General features: G+C 31.4%; 1 protein-coding gene across 2 annotated transcripts in view; it reads left to right on the top strand.

Annotated features, from left to right (window-relative positions):
• LOC139511261 (synaptotagmin-1-like) overlaps nt 1-14,219 on the top strand; it is a 61,985-nt gene extending 47,766 nt beyond the window's left edge. For both annotated transcript variants that reach the window (XM_071297869.1, XM_071297870.1), the window contains exons 4-6: nt 6,461-6,904; nt 7,698-7,815; nt 10,974-14,219. In XM_071297869.1, the coding sequence (XP_071153970.1) occupies nt 6,461-6,904; nt 7,698-7,815; nt 10,974-11,275 (864 nt within the window). In that variant the 3' untranslated portion in view covers nt 11,276-14,219. The remainder of the gene's footprint in view (nt 1-6,460; nt 6,905-7,697; nt 7,816-10,973) is intronic.
• The last annotated feature ends 3,013 nt before the right edge of the window (nt 14,220-17,232 follow it).

Genomic DNA, 17,232 nt, shown 5'->3' with positions numbered 1-17,232 from the left:
TTTGATGCGACTATCATACAAGTGAGAGGTTAAGCGATATAAAACCAGGTTCAATCAACCATTTTCTACATTTGAGAATGCCTGTACCAAGTCAGGAATATGACAGTTGTTGTCCATTCGTTTGATGTATTTTATCATTTGATTTTGTCTTTCGATTAAGGACTTTCCGATTAGAATTTTTCCTCGGAGTTCAGTATTTTTGTTATTTTACTTTTTTCGTTATATCTCAATCATGGATCTATGAAAATTTAGAATTATAGCATGTTGTATTGTAATTAATTTTTGTAATTAGATAGAAAATAAGAAAGACAATTCCCGTAATTTATATATTAATGTTCAACCATTTAGTTCCTACTGTGTTTAAGTGTTAGTGGTCTTGTTTTCCTTTACGGCCTAACACAATGAACAATTAAATGTTGCAGAATCAGTTGTTTCAAAAAGATCCCTACTTTCTCTATTCTGTTTTTGTAAATGGCATAAGATGACCTACATTTTGGATAAAGTAAACAAATAATTATTTAAGATAAGGTACAAGTGATATGTTTGGCTAGCTGTAAAACCAGGTTAAATCCACTATTTTCGACATCAAAATATGCCTGTACCAAGTGGAATATGATATTTATTGTCCATTCGTATAATGTGTTTAAGCTTTTGATTTTGCCATTTGACCAAGGTCTTTCCATTTGACCAAGTTCTTTCCATTTGACCAAGGTCTTTCCATTTGACCAAGGTCTTTCCATTTGACCAAGGTCTTTCCATTTTAAATTTTCCTTCAAATTGGGTATTTTTGTTATTTACTTTGTACGATATAAGAACTGTTTCGTGTTATTCTTTGAGGGCGACAAATCAACAAAACATTGTTGCACGCTATATAATGAAATGAATAATTACGGGGGAAAATGTTAGAATTAGCATTAATTTCTCCTTGATGATATTATAGATTAACCAAAATATTCCAAGTTAAATTAAGCGTTTTGAATGCACTCTTTCATTTCCTGTTAATGAAATGGAATATTTTGCTACAATTACTGTTTTCTCACTCGTAACGTTGGTTAACTTCTTCTTCCCACCTACGCTTGGAAATTTTATTACTCGTTAATTCAAAGCGAACTCGGATGATAATTGATAAACATAATTCCTAAACTCATATTTAAAACTTTAATATATATGATTGATGGGTAGGTCAACAAGAGTATATTTGATATGAAATTAAATTACTTTTTATAAGAGAAAGTATTGGTAAAACATATAGCTATTCATACTGCAAATTAAAGTAAGGAAGGAAGACAGTTAATATTTGAACAAAACGTTAATTTGGTATTGTTTCGAGTATGGAAGATCATTACTCACAAAAAAGATCGGGTATAACAAAAGAAATATGTTGGAATTTTTCTTCCGGCAACAGTTTTAATGAGAAGAAAACTAAGGACACGCTAAGAAAAGCATGTCAAGATAATAAGTGAACACGGGCATCAATAAGACTTTATAAACAGACTAACATACAAATAAAATTCGACAAAACATCACTCAGAAAAAAATATAGAGCAATACGAAGCTTACAATTTAATCTTATCTAAATATTTCAATTCTCTAATAAAAGAATACTTGTCAAATCACCCTTTTTAACATATAGACAGATTGAAAGACATAATAATGTACTTGTTATACAGTGTAAAACTATATACTCTGATTTCAAAAGAACCGTTTGTTCTCTGAAACTGAAATCATCTAGAGGCTTGATTATTTTGATTGACCAAATCAGTATTAATGGACGTTTTTGTTGCAGACATCGGCATTCATATCGGAAATAACTTGGCTCTTAGTCCAGCTGACTTTTCAATTTAATACTTCCTTCTAGTACTTTTCGCGAAGAAAGAATTGTATCTAAGATCATCCTTTAACTTAACGTTTTACTATTAACATGAATTCATCTTTCTGATTTTCTACAAGTGAATTTCATAATTTTATGTAGCAACATTCCATCAATACCTGTATACATGGATTATATTTCGTATAGTTGATAAAATGTTGAAGGGTTTAAATTTCTTATCATGATTTTCTTATCGTATTATCAAATTTGTCATGGTTGCAATTATGATATCTTTGTGAGCGATTTTGAATATCTGTCTCAAATGGTGATATGTATACCATTTGCAAGCCGCAAACCCGTTTTCTTTTTTGGTTATGACAAAAACGAATACGACTTAGTTAGTTAATACTAAATTGTATTTATCGTGAAATGTAATCAATTTTTGCAAGGATGTAGGGATAGAACATTAGAAATAACTTGGAATCCCACAGTTTAAAATTAATAACTGTATACTCGAAAAATACAAAATAAGCCGAAAAGAAACCGATGAAATATAAATAAAACAGAAAATGGCAAGTTTCTATAAAAAAAAAAAGGGAACATTTGTTAACAAATAAATAGAAACATCCACACTGTGTATAATGCTCTCTAACTAACATTATAACAACATTCAAGAAAATGCCAAATTTAAAGACAAAAGAAAGTGGTGACTATGTGGAACGCATCTATCCCATCAAACTAGAGATAAGGGATACTATAGATACAGTTAAGTCGGCCTCATATCTTGACTTACATCTAGAAATTGACAATGAGGGTCGGTTGAAAACAAAACTTTACGACAAAAGAGATGATTTCAGCTTTCCAATTGTGACCTTTCCATTTCTAACTAACAACTTTTCAGCAGAACCTGCATTCTGGGTATGTATCTCCCAACTGATACGATATTCCCGTGCTGGCATTTCCTATCATGATTTTCTTGATAGAGGGTTGCTGCTCACAAGAAAGCTATTAAACCAAGAGTTCCAAATGGTGAAGTTGAAATCATCCCTTCGTAAATTTTACGGACGCCATCACGAGTTGGTTGACCGTTATGGAATAACCGTTTCACAAATGATACCGGATATGTTCCTTACGTCGTAACTACAATCCCCTTCCCTTTCATGAATGTGACCTACCGAATTAGACCATTTACCGGATTTGTTATCAAATAAGCAACACGACGTGTGCCACATGTAGAGCAGGATCTGCTTACCCTTCCGGAGCACCTGAGATCACCCCTAGCTTTTGGTGGGGTTCGTGTTGTTTATTCTTTAGTTTTCTATGTTGTGTCAAGTGTACTATTGTTTGTCTGTTTGTCTTTTTCATTTTTAGCCATGGCGTTGTCAGTTTATTTTCGATTTATGAGTTTGACTGTCCCTTTGGTATCTTTCGTCCCTCTTTTGCAAGAAAACAGTTAAAATAAAATTAAAAACATAGTTTTTGATAACATAAGTGCACACGGAAGCATATTTTTACTATGCACGTTAAAATATATAATCAATTGGAGAAGTAGCATGATCTGAAATTCCCACTGACAGTCACGATAGTTATACAAATTTACTGAACAATTTGATTCTGTCAGCAGTCATTGTATGATTAAAGCATGTTACATCATTCGTCACTTATAACCTATTCTTTACAACTGGACACAAAAAAAGCATAGACTCTCTTAGATAATAGAATTGAAACTGCTAAAAGCTATTTGTGGTATCATTCTTAATGTCTAAAATTGCATTAAGACATTGATCAAACTAACGTTCTGTCGACTGGTGACCCATGATGAATCAATTATACGTTGGATTATGGAAATTTCCGTGGAATAAAAGACGTGAAGTGAATCAAATATGTTACGATTTTGGCTTTATGGCAAACTGTTATCATCCGCATGATGAAAACATGAAGGGGAATTAGATGTCATTCCGTACTGAATTACATCACGTTACACCGAACATCTTCGAAAGAAAATAACAGTTTTGTTGCTCTTTTACAGCAATTGCTGTATTGCTGAATAATTTTTAGAAATGCAATTGCCATTAACATCGTGGACAATGATAGTTAATTGGTTTACATCGTTTCCTAATATATTTAACTATATATTTTTCGTATGCATGGTTAACCGCCATAATGATTAACAAATACTATAATTCTTTGTAGGGAAATCTGAATACACGTTTTTCTTAGTATCAAGAAGCTTCACGATTTCAGATTTAGAAAACAAAAGGATTTGTTTGAATCTGAGTGTATTTTGTAACAGTATAACTGTTATCTTCCTTGATATTCTTTCATGACGGGTAACGCATACAGAGGCAGGTCAAGCTTTATTTGTTAACAACCATGTCTCGCTCCTTTTGGAGTTTATGTAATTCTTGCACATTTTGTATTATCTTGTTGTGTATTCCCTAATGGATTTGAAGGATTTGAACATCAGCTAACTTCTGTTGTCTCAAAGTTAAGTCAAATAGCCAATAATCGTTCTTCAGCGATTGACAAGAACCCGTATAACAATGAAAACAAACAACACTTTATAAATTGCGTGTGACAGAAGAGTTTTTCTGGATTTATCTTTATCAGGAACGCTAAAGTAGCTTGTATTGTACTGTGACATTTAATTATCTGATACTGGCAATGTGTGATGCCATACCTATGAAGTACATGTACTTTATAACATTCAGTTATAATTCCCACGATCATACTACTACAAACTTTCCAGTGGTGTGTTTCAAATTCCCGAATTTAACTATAATATTACGATTCCTATTTGTTTTCCTCAAATAAGTATGACTAGTCGAACAGAAGATAAAAAATAGATACAATTATTTTCAGGTTTACTGTCAAGTTAAATATAAGTGTGTTTGAAAGAAAACCTAGTCTAGCAAAGAAATGCTTTTCAAAACCAGACATGATAATAAAATTACGTCGAAATGTTTGCTTCACACCATTCTCCTATATTTCTGCAAACGATGTCTATCTGTTAGAAAGGGAAATAACTCGTTTCGTGGATTTTTGTTTGAACCATTCCTCTCTTATGTAAATGTTGAACTATTTTGTTTGTAAGTAAAAGGGAAAACACATGTTTGTGCGGATATTTTCTTCTTTTTATTCTTCTGTCCTTCTTTTTATAACTTGTGTTTTTTTAATGCCGCTCTTTTATCTTGATTTAATAACTTCAATTTGATGAATGAATAGATGCAGACAGTTTGTATTACATGGAAGCATTTTAAAGATTTCCGATCTATCTTATATATTACACTGCCATATAAATCAATTTGAATGAAACATTATTGCAGTAGCTTTTCAGTGTCTTTTCATTGTGGAAACTTGCTTCTTATCTGACAAAGTCCTTGCCCATAATTGAATTATTATAACTTAGAGATTGTAAGTGTGTTCTTAAATCTCATTCATTATAGATGATTTAGTACCGATCCTTGTTTGAAGTAATTGTACGTTCATTCGAAAAACTTTCTTTGGTTATATCGACTTGGTATAATAAGCAAATGCAATATCCTGTTGACAACACCTGATACCACCAAACACTATGTATTTTTTGTCTACTTACACATTATACTTATTAACTCTAAGATTAGGTTTTACTTGAGTTCATGTCCCAACTAATATTATTATAAGAATAATAAATAAAAGAAAAAAAAAATAACATATGTATCAACAACTGTTGCACCAGTAGTATAATGGCAACTTACTCGATGCTTTGTAAATGAATCGTGTTCTAAAGCACAAATCAGGATACAATTGCATAATACATATAAAAAGCATTACATGCATTATAAGATAGAGGGTTGTCTTGTAAACCCCACTGCTTGAATTATTCAGTAAAAAATGTATATATTTCTCGGAAAGATCAATTATATTTTGTCTTATTCCTTTCTAGTAAAAAACTCTTGAAAGTAAACAGTATGCTATAATTATGATAATGTGTATTGAAAGAAGGCAATCCGTTGCTTGCATGTCCTTTGTCAGGAGTTTGCAAAGTTGTTGCTGTATTTCTGTCGTATTCCGGGTTTTTTCATATATATATATAGTGTTCATTATAAACCACACTGTTAGTTTTGTCTTTTGAATTGATTCAAATTGTGTTATATCAGGGACCTTCAATAGCATACTATACGGTTGCGTATTTTCTAATTGTAGTGTAACCTATAATCTATAAGACGCGCTCGAACCAAACCAGTTTGAATCCAAAACCAATTTCGAAAATGAACAGCATAGTGAATAATTAAAATGAATTCAAATATTGCAAGATCTTGATAAAAAGCTTGTTTCATTTATCGGATATCTGTGATGGGGGAAGGGGTAGGTGGGTATTAGCACACTCTTAGTATTTCAAATTAGTTAAAAATTGTTAAACCAGGAATTTAAAGAAAATGAGTGAATCAATGATAGATCATGTTGACACAGTGGTAGTGACGACCTAAATGGTGATATCATCGTAGACTAAACTTCCACTTGATGTGGCTTCGACATTCGATAATAAGACTAATTTTTGTGAAAAAGATAATTTATTCGTTTAGGATAAGTTATATTTAAATTAGGTTGATTGGTGTATTCTTTATTTCTATATGATAATATTTTTATATCTGCATATAATTTTTTCAGCAACTGTGTAGACAACATTCATTAACAAGTAACGAAGAGGAAAATCTCGGTGCAATAAATTGTAGTTTACAGTACAACAAAGAGACTCACCTGTTGTCCGTCAATATAATTCAAGCAGAAGATCTCGTGGCATGTGACGTAATTTCCGGCACCTCGAACCCATATTGTAAAGTATCATTATTACCAGACCATAAAAGTCAACTTCAAACCAGAGTACACAAGAAAACTTTGGCGCCAAAATTTGATGAGGAGTTTATATTTGACATATCTCCTTCAAAACTACCAAACTGTTATCTAGAAATTTTAGTTTTTAATTATGATCAGTTTTCAACACATGATTGTATTGGTCAAGTCAAAATTGCCTTACTGGACAGTTTGAATTTAACAGATAAAGTTGTTATGTGGAAAGGAATTTCTCCATATCAAGAAGAAGGGAACAAAAGTGTGAGTATTGAGACATAAAATATGTTATGACACATCTGTAAAATTCAATTTCTAACTGGAATGGCGATATCATCATTTTGCTAGTCTTATATGTCTTCTTTTGTTTAATTGGTGATTATTTCAGTACGGTTACAATCAGTTACAAAAAGATGACTTAAAATGTCTTTCTTTATACATCTAGTACAGCCTTAAGCTGGATGAATTTACGAACGCCAGTGAGCTATTTCTATTAGATAACGAATACATTAAAATAACCTAGATTAATGTCAAACTACTTGGGAAAGAAATGAATGTCAAACAAATTGAAAAGTCATTAACAATTATTAAAATCCTTGGAACAAAACGACAAAAAACAATGAATTAACCCTTGTAAAAGCCTTGCACCAAAACCACAAAACATTTACAATTATTAAATGCCTTTGACAAATCATCAAAAAGGCATAAACAATTATTACTGTCTTTAAAAACAAATTACCAAAAAATGCATTAACAATTATAAAAAGATTTTTTTTCAAAACCACCAAAAAGATTTTGACAATTTTACAAAGCCTGGGTACAAAACAACCATAAATCCAATACAACCTCCCTCTTGTGCTTAGTTGCTGAATCTTACATCTATTCGATATTTAGAATCACATAATTAGTACTGGTAGTTTTATTTCGGCAGTCAACTAGAAAATTTATCGACACAGTGATTGAAATAAATTGCAACTCTCGTTTTGAATGCATTGTGTCGAAAATCAACGTGCACGTTCCTTAGCTGAAGTAATTATGTTCATTTTTATTTTCTCAGAAAGATGTTGGTGAAGTTATGTTTTCCTTGAGTTATCTTTCAAGTGCAGAAAGGTTAACTGTCGTTGTGATGAAAGCGAGGAATTTAAAACTGGCAGCAGACGAAAGTAAACTTTTAGGTATGTTATATTATAGCAGATGAAACAAAGACAAAAACGCGCGTCTGGCGTACTAATTATAATCCTGGTACCTTTGATAACTATTTACACCACTGGGTAGATGCCACTGCTGTTGGAAGTTTCGTCCCCGAGGGTATAACCAGCCTAGTAGTCAGTACTTCAGTGTTGACATGAATATCAGTAATGTCGTCATTTTATAAATTTCCGGTTTACAAAACTTTGAATTTTTCGAAAAACTAAGGATTTTCTTATCGCAGTCATAGATTACCTTAGCCGTAATTGGTACAACTTTTTGAAATTTTGGATCATCAATGCTCTTCTACTTTGTATTTGTTTGGCTTTATAACTATTTTGATCTGAGCGTCACTGATGAGTCTTGTGTAGACGACACGCGCGCCTGGCGTATTAAATTAAAATCCAGGTACCTTTGAAAACTATGGACTAACTATACATTTTAATAAATAAGATTTATCAAATTCTTAAATTTTATTTTGGTGTCTACTTATGTTATGTATGTTAAAGTTGGACAACCATTCTTGTGTAGAATGGCGTGCAAATGTTTCCGTGTATATGCTAACCCACCATAGGCTCTAAATATGACAAGAAAGGGTGTATTTGTATATGCTATCCTTGCACATGCCCTTAATATAACTAAAAGGGGTGTACGTGTAAATGCTAAACATGCATATGCTCTAAATGTGATTAGAAGGGCTTACGTGTGTGTGCTAGTCCTGCCCATACTCAAAATATAACTAGAAGGAATTTACGTATATACTGATGTCAGAAAAATCTCCAAAAAGAACAACTCAAATTTTAATTCACAAATGATATGTTAATGTCCGCTCGTCCGTCCGTCTGTCCTGCTACAGGTTTAAGTTTCTGGTCAAGGTAATTTTTGATGAAGTTGAGGTCCAATCAATTTGAAACTTAGTACACATGTACCCTATGATATGATCTTTCGACTTTTAATGCCCAATTTAAAGTTTTTACCCCAATTTCACGGTCCACTGAACTTAGAAAATGATACTCTTAGTGGAGATTCGTGTACTATGGACAAATGTTGTGGGTTTTTTTTACACAGCTTTGGAAAAGTATGAAGTATCACGCATGCAAATGAGAATTGTACTCAGTTTTAAATTTGTTCTGTACTTTCAGAGTGGCTATATAAAACTGAAGTCTGTGTTGACATTAAAAGGTGGTGTTTAATAAATCAAATGCAAATACGCATACAAAATATAATATGCAAATACGCATAAAGAAACAATGTTATGTTCAACAATATATCATATAGAAACTGAACACCATCACGCATGCACATGAGAATTTTACTCAGTTTTTAATTTCATGCAAAAAGAATATGCACTAATTTATTCTCGTGTATACGTACTCGAATAATTTTCAAGTAAATGAAATCGATAACATAATATTAGGATTTCTAAACAAATGTGTACGGAACGTAATTAAATTTTTGCTTTTCTTACAACCCTATCAACATTTTTTGTTTAAGAAATTCATCACGTAAACCTTCTGTCATTTTATTTCTGTATTTTTATTGAAGTCATTGAATGCTCAGCAATGAGGAAGAATACTAAGCAAGTTTATTTTCAAGCGCTGACAGAAATTGTCAATTGTCAGTTGAATTTGAATTTTGAAAGAATGGTATTATATAATTTCTTACACCAAAATCCAATTTTCTGTCAAGCTTATTCTAAAAACCTGATAAACATGTAACTTCTGACATTTCTTCAGTTATACTCATGACTTTATTTCTATTCACATCTAACTAGTAGTCGAGCATGTCCTTATTGAAATTATTATCCATGAATAAAAATGTAAATATTGTTAATACTTACGCACATAAATTTGTGAGGTAGCACGTTTAAGACCCCATTAAAAATTTAACTAAGCATGTTGGTATTATAAAAAAAAATAGTAAGTAAATAACCTTAACACGTTAAGTTTTCATCCTGATAAATTCATGAAAAGATTTAAATTACCGTTAAATTACCGTGTATTTTGGGGGATTCCAAAATTATTGAATTACAATTTGAAAGTGTATGCCAGACCATGTGTTCCCTGAAATCGGTATCATACGTGTATATCGAGTGACTCATCGGTGACAGTTATACTAAGCCTTGTAATTGTATAGACAGCCAGGGTACCAGTATGACATGAAATCAAATATGAGGTAGTGACAAATGCACTAATTACTACCAAATTAAAATTGTCAGGAATTTATAATCAAATCAAATCAAATCATTTTATTGGTAAATCCAAATATTGGACTGTTACCAAGACACACATGACAATCGTTACACACATACAATATTTAAATTCAAACAACATTCATATTCTATAATACTACATTTAGATGTTTTCGAGGAGGTGATACTTTTGCAAATTTGAAAGAACAATTACAAATATATTCATAATGCAATTGTTATAAAATATATCATAACAAATACTATAAGAAAAATATAAAATAGTCATAACTTTGTTACATCGATTTATATTCTCTTTTTTGAATATGTATTTAAATAAAGGAAACAGTAGTATAACGCTGTTCGAAAGTCATAAATCGATGGAGAGAAAACAATTCCGGGTTTCAGACTAAAACTGAGGTAAACACATCAACTACAAGAGGAAAACAACGAAACAACAGAAACACTGAAGTGCAACTAAAACATGTATATTAGTCATTGAGGCAACAAAAACAAGAAGGAATATCCGCTGTATCACCTTTGCAGAGGAAGATGCACATATGCTTTTCTTTTAAAAACGGCCTTTTGTATTTTAATTTATCGAATCGGTGGAATATATTGCTATTTTTCGGTTTGTATTTTGTCCGGGTTGTTTTCGTACGACCGGCAGCTTGTGTGTATAAAAGCTTTGAGAATCTTATAATTTACTTGTTAATCCCAATCGTTTTGGATGTTTCCTACATGTTAGACATCTTGTTCAAGCAACTCATTTTAAAATGATTTGTTCAATGAAATTTTAATAGACTCTTTCTTTCTAAATGTCATTTTGCATCTATGATCCACAATAGTTTGTGGTTGAACTCAACATAATATGAAGTTTTCTTTATCTTTACAAACAGAAGAATGTCTGCATTAATGAATTTTCTTCCTGTTTTTCTAGTTATTTATTTTTTGCAGATCCTTATGTAAAGGTATCAATCTTATGTGATGGAAAAAGAATTAAAAAGAAAAAGACATCGACAGTACACGTCACACATGAACCAGTTTGGAACGAAGCTCTTGTGTTTAATATTGGAAAAGAACTATTAAAAAGACTGTCTGCAGAATTTCAAATATTTCATGACAATACAATTGGAAACGATGAACTGGTAGGCAGAGTAAAGATTGGCTACGATACATTAGGAGATGGGAAGATTCATTGGAATGATTTGATGGCAAGTAATAGTGCTGTTCCTCGATGGCACGAGCTTCAAGAATGACAGCAATATAATTTTCTGTAATTTTGCATTTCTATTGTGATAAATAAATAATCCTTATGTAAGGTCGCATGTTTACGTCTGCCAATAAATGAAAAGTGATACGTTTAATTCCAGCAGTGGGTGAATGATTGTAAGACCTACTCAATATTTGGAAGAAAGACGTTGCGAAAAGTTAACTTTGCTGTATTATATGATCATATTTGGTATTCAATCAGACTAACCTGAATTATTTTCCGCTAATTATGCAAATTATTGATAGATACTTGCAAAAAAACATACACTCAAAATATTATAATATATTCAGATTGCCTTTGGTTTCCATATCTTGCTTAAAGTTCCATGATATGTTTAATTATGTTGTATTTCCCTTTTCATATCCAAACTGTATGGGCATGTAATTAATTACTCTACTATGTCTTGAAACATGCATGATCGAAGCCTCTCATTGTATTTAATCATATGTTTATAGCTTACATGTTTATATACGTCTTCAAACATCTTATATTAAAAAACCCAAAATTTTCATGATCATTTGATTTTCACATCCTATTGTTTAATTTAAAATCTTGCAATTATTGTCAACTTTTTTACATATATAAAGAAAGGCGTTATAAAAAAGGAGATTCGATATGATTGCCAATGAGACAACTCTCCACAAGAAACCAAATGACACAGAAATTAACAACTACATGTCACTGTACGGCCTTCAACAATGAGCAAAGCCCACACAGTTTTGTCTCTATATTAAGTAATTATCTTACAATCTGTGCTTTCTAAGACAAGACCATAGATATAATTATTCTAAAATTCACGTAAATGTGCTTTTCCCAATCCTTTGATACCGATATTGAATTATAAAAAGGAAAACAAGATAACAAAACAGGGTAATAAAAAAAACTGATTTTTATATTATTTTGTTAATTCGTTGAACAGGAACATATTCTACTATTGTTTGAGTTCAATCTCTCGTGGTTTTTACCGTTAAGCCCTCATCCTTCTGTATTGTTTACTAATTGTGTTTATATTCTAATCAGCTTGTTTCTTGAGCTATGAGCTGACTGCTGGAATGCTATCCAACATTTTTTTTTATGTCTCATGCCATTAGACAAAAATATCACGAACAAGTAATTTGAGGATACATAATTTTGAACTTACAAATATAACTGTCAAGCAGGTCTCTTCAGAGAAACGTTATTTTATTTGTTTAGTAAGTAAAATATATTAAAAGAAATCGACTGTAGATCTATTCAGCAGACACTAAAGATGCAGGTCAACGAATTCAAATTGCATGCTAAGTTTCACCAGAAATTGTACGTATAAAAATGTAGTTATTAGAATTAAATGCGTTTCTACGTAGTTTCATTTTATACTTCATACAAAATATGCTAAATGCAGACTACGAAAAATAATGCAGTCCTCTCCTTGTAAGAATGTTAGAATGCCATGTACTGTATCATTGCTTTTATATTCATTGATGTGACAAGTAATCTCCGTGGTAGAGTGATTATGTCGAAACAGTTCCTCTAATGTGACAATTCATAAAAATAACTCTATTTCAAAAGTACGACTGACCGTAAAATGACCTGGCTACATCCCATTATCTAGCTGAAGTGCTTACTTTAAGCTACATACAAGAATACATTTGTATAATTCCATGATTAGGTAAAATTTGTATCAATCTAGTGTCTTTTATTAGCAATTTAAAGACAGGCATTTATTAAAGGTTTCTTCTTTCTGTCCAGCTTGCTTTTATATGGTAGTGGTCTTTATCATAAATCGACAAATATCTGAAGTGATATGTCAGCAGTCTTATCGTAGACTGTCGAAAAACCAATTTAGGATCCGTAAAAGACATCCAAAACATATGATATGCTTATTGTGTTAATGCTCCTACTAAAACATTCTAGTCATATACATGCTTTAACGTTTTCAACATTACCTATTTCTATGTTTTTGAAATAGCTATATACTTTTACAGTGATGTTTTGTTTTTATTTGATGACTCTTTTTATTAACTGTACTTGTTATGTATATACTGGAAATTCAGAAATTAATGCGAGGTTTTTATTATTGCGAAAAATGCGACAGAGTTGTAAACGCAATAATTTAAACTCGCATTTTGAAATATTTTGTATGAATTAAACAGGATTTATCATAAAATCGTAAAAATAAAAATCGCATTTCAGTCAAAAATGACAAAATCGCAATAATAAATGCACGCAATAATTTCTGAATTTACAGTATTCGTATTGAGATAATCTTGCCAATCTTATATTTTTTTTTATCTATTTTGATAACACAGAAAACGGTAATTGTAAAACTTAAACATTTCTCAACCAAAACATATTGCTGATAAAGGAAAACACGTCATAAATTCATTTTCCGAAGTGAACACTCAAAATGCAGGCGCAGATCTGATACGCGAAATGAAAAATGGAACATTTCTTTATCAATTTTATGAGGCCATAGTACATTACTCTATAATCCTTCATCAGCAATGTTCTTATCCGAATATTTTAAAGCCAATGGTGCATAAGGACTGTAACATGTGCTAGGTTAGACATTTTTTATTACCATAAAACCAGCATTTAATCTGTGTCCAGTGTGTGTCATATGCGCTTCGTTATAATTGCATCTTAATTTAGCGAGGAAGTTTATTATGTGTATACGTTGTCTGTTGAATGATTAGCATGTTACTTTTTGGACATTGTGTTGATCTATATGCGGCTTTCATTCAATATGATATTTCTTCTCAATTGTTATTGCTATATGTGGAATTCATCAAATTTGTGTATACTATTCATATGGATTTTGCAATCGTGTGTTGTAGATTTTGATGCATGAACATGCATCTTCATCCGATTGCTGGTAATATGATGTCTATAACCTGAATAACTTGTAAATATTCCTTGTTATATTGGAGAAATAAAAAATTTCAACTCAACGATTCAATTTGTTTCTTTTCATGCCATTTTTCGTCAGGTTTGAGTCGGCTGAAGGTACCCATCCAAAAGACCTAAGTTACTTATGATATATTAATTTATTAAAGTATGAAGTACAATTTGAGTTGTTCGAGATTTAAATTCGACCAATATCGGAATTGCGTTCTAGAAACCTAATTTCCCGAAATATACTATTAGATAAATGTAACCAAATTTAGTTCAACAATTAAGGCAACCTTTTTTTACTCCTCTTGATAACAGAAGTATATCTGATGGAACCACCGCATCGAGTATGATACGTTATTTCTCCATTCGAGATAGATAGATTTTCATATTCATAAAGTGAGTTTTGGTATACCATAATTCAGGTATACTTGGTTTTATTAGCGAGACATAACATAAGTAATCGATTTCGAAAAACTATGATTTGTCATTCCTGATTGTAGACTTTTAATTGACAGATGAATAACATGCAATTTTACATGTAAAGGTTATGCTTGAGATAAATTCTACTAACTGAACATGCTATTTGGATAGGTGAATGTAGAATAGCTGTTTACTTTTAAAATTTTCTTGTGTCGTTGATTTATTGAACTTTCAAGAATTATTGTTGATGCAATATTGATACGCCTTAAAAAATCCTTATCCAAGATTTTCTACAGAGCCACATTAATTGACTTCTAGAATATTCCATTTTATTCTAGCAACATCTATAATACACACAAAAAGGGTATCATGTGCTCTCGGCACAGATTCTTTTTTATTTTCCAACTGTTTGTGTATGCCCTTTTTGGATCGAACGCACTCAAACAGTTTAAATGTTGGTCTTCTTGCAAAGTATACTACATAGAATGGGAGAGAAAGCAAAAATTACCGGCCTAGTATATAAAGAGACTTTTAATAATCGAAGTATAGAGAACCACATAAAATCTTATTTGACAAATTAACAGGAACAAATCATATGTACTAACCATTAAAACGCATTTCCTCGCAGTGAACACTAAACCCTTAAGCTTTGGTCAATCCGAGCAATATAATTAACCTCCCGAAAGTGCACCTGTTTAATAGATGACCCAAATCTTTTGAATCACAGCTGGTTGGTAAAATTCAATAAAGATCTGTCTAAAATATTTTGAAAAGAACATAACAATTGTTACATTCATGCGCCCGTTGCGCTTTCTAAATTCTCATTTACCGGGAACATTCTTTTCTAGAATATGACATTTCAAACAAAAGGCAAAAGATACCGAAGAGATATTCAAACTAATAAGTCGAACATAAACTGACAGCGCCATGGCCAAAAGAAGAAAAAGAAAAACAGAAAACAGAAAAACGACAACACGAACCCTACCAAAATCTAGGGGTAATATCAGGTGCTTCAAAGTTTCTTTGTATACATACATTACCACATAAGATCTAATTTTTTCGTTTCTTATTGCTATTTTTTTTTATTTAGTGAAAGGTTTCTTAGTTCTTTCTAACTATATGTTTATTTCTTAACATCTTCGCTATTACCATGTCTCTAATGAAAATTTAGATTTCAACGAACACAAACCATGGATAGGCAACAGTTAAACGATGTTCAATTTTCATAAAGATGACAAACAATGTGAGTCAACAGTGTAAACGTCTTTGGCTATACATACATCACTCGCCAAGCGAAAAGAGAATGACAAACATACTGAACTCCAAGGCAAATTAAACACACGGGAAGTCAATGAAAATTGACAATATCAGACGATGCTTAGAAATTACTTTTAGTGTGTAAATGCATGAGCTAAACGTATCAATTGATGTATGGACAATTGGAAAGTTCAATTATAACGTTTCTTATAGATTCTTGCAGGAAATTGATTTATGATTATTGAACAGCGGTGTACTACCTACTGTTGCCTCTATTTAGTAAAACATCCTAACGAACCGCCTATATGTTGGTCTTTAAAGTTTTAGAAGTTTAGAATTCCAGTTTCTTGACTGGAAATAACGTCGTTCTTTTTTTTTTATAATGATTTTTTTTTATTGTAACAAATAAACTAACACAACATGTATGAACAAAGGTATACAGAATGGCAAATTTACACAGAGGAAGTTTTACGTCGTTCTTGTTTATGTTAATACCAGAAGAGAGAAGCAGATGGATTTAGATTTTTTAAACCCTCCTTTTTGCGTAAATGATATCACGTAACAGAAAACTTTCAACTTTAGCGGTTTCATTTGTATGACGTCATGTTTTGAAATGACTTAAATGCGCGAAAAAAATTATGACTTTCGCGGAATTTTATTTTATTTTAATTTTGTTGATTTCTCCGAGCTCTTGTGCATTTTATTATGCATCCGAATAAGAATAACAGTTATTTTGTCTTTTTTAATTGCACTTTTTAAAACAAATTAAATCGTCAAAGGGTCTGCAAATAGGTTCCAATACATGTAGATTTACGTGGGAAGTATATTGTAACAGCCATTATTCTGTATATCTCCGAGTCTGCGCTAAGTATAGATATATCGAGAAATTTATCACATTGTTGTTTACAAAGCTAAAGAAGCACGTCATATTAGAATTGTTAATAAAAGGTATATTCTATAAGCATAGTCAACAGTAAAAAATCAATTTAAAGGATTAAAAGTATTCTTCTAGTATAACAAAGTGTAACGTCTACACAGTGTAAGCGTGTCTATTTCTATTTAGAATGTGTTCGTTACCAATTTGATACTGGATCCAAAATTGTTCTATTTACAAAATATATAACAAACAATCTTTATTTATAAATTAACGTCAATGAACCAAAATATGTACAACTGCTCTTTTCTAATAAACTAGCTATGAACAATTCTACTTTAATATATATATATATAACTGGTACACATTTGTACTTTTTTTGAGTGTAAATTGACATTGCGATAAGACGTGTCATGGTACTTGTCTATCCCAAATTCATGTATTTGGTTTTGATGTTATATTTGTTATTCTCGTGGGATTTTGTCTGATGCTTGGTCCGTTTCTGTGTGTGTTAGTTA

This window comes from Mytilus edulis, chromosome 2, assembly GCF_963676685.1.
Source record: "Mytilus edulis chromosome 2, xbMytEdul2.2, whole genome shotgun sequence".
Taxonomy (NCBI): domain Eukaryota; kingdom Metazoa; phylum Mollusca; class Bivalvia; order Mytilida; family Mytilidae; genus Mytilus; species Mytilus edulis.
This window is presented reverse-complemented; position numbering and strand designations above follow the sequence as displayed.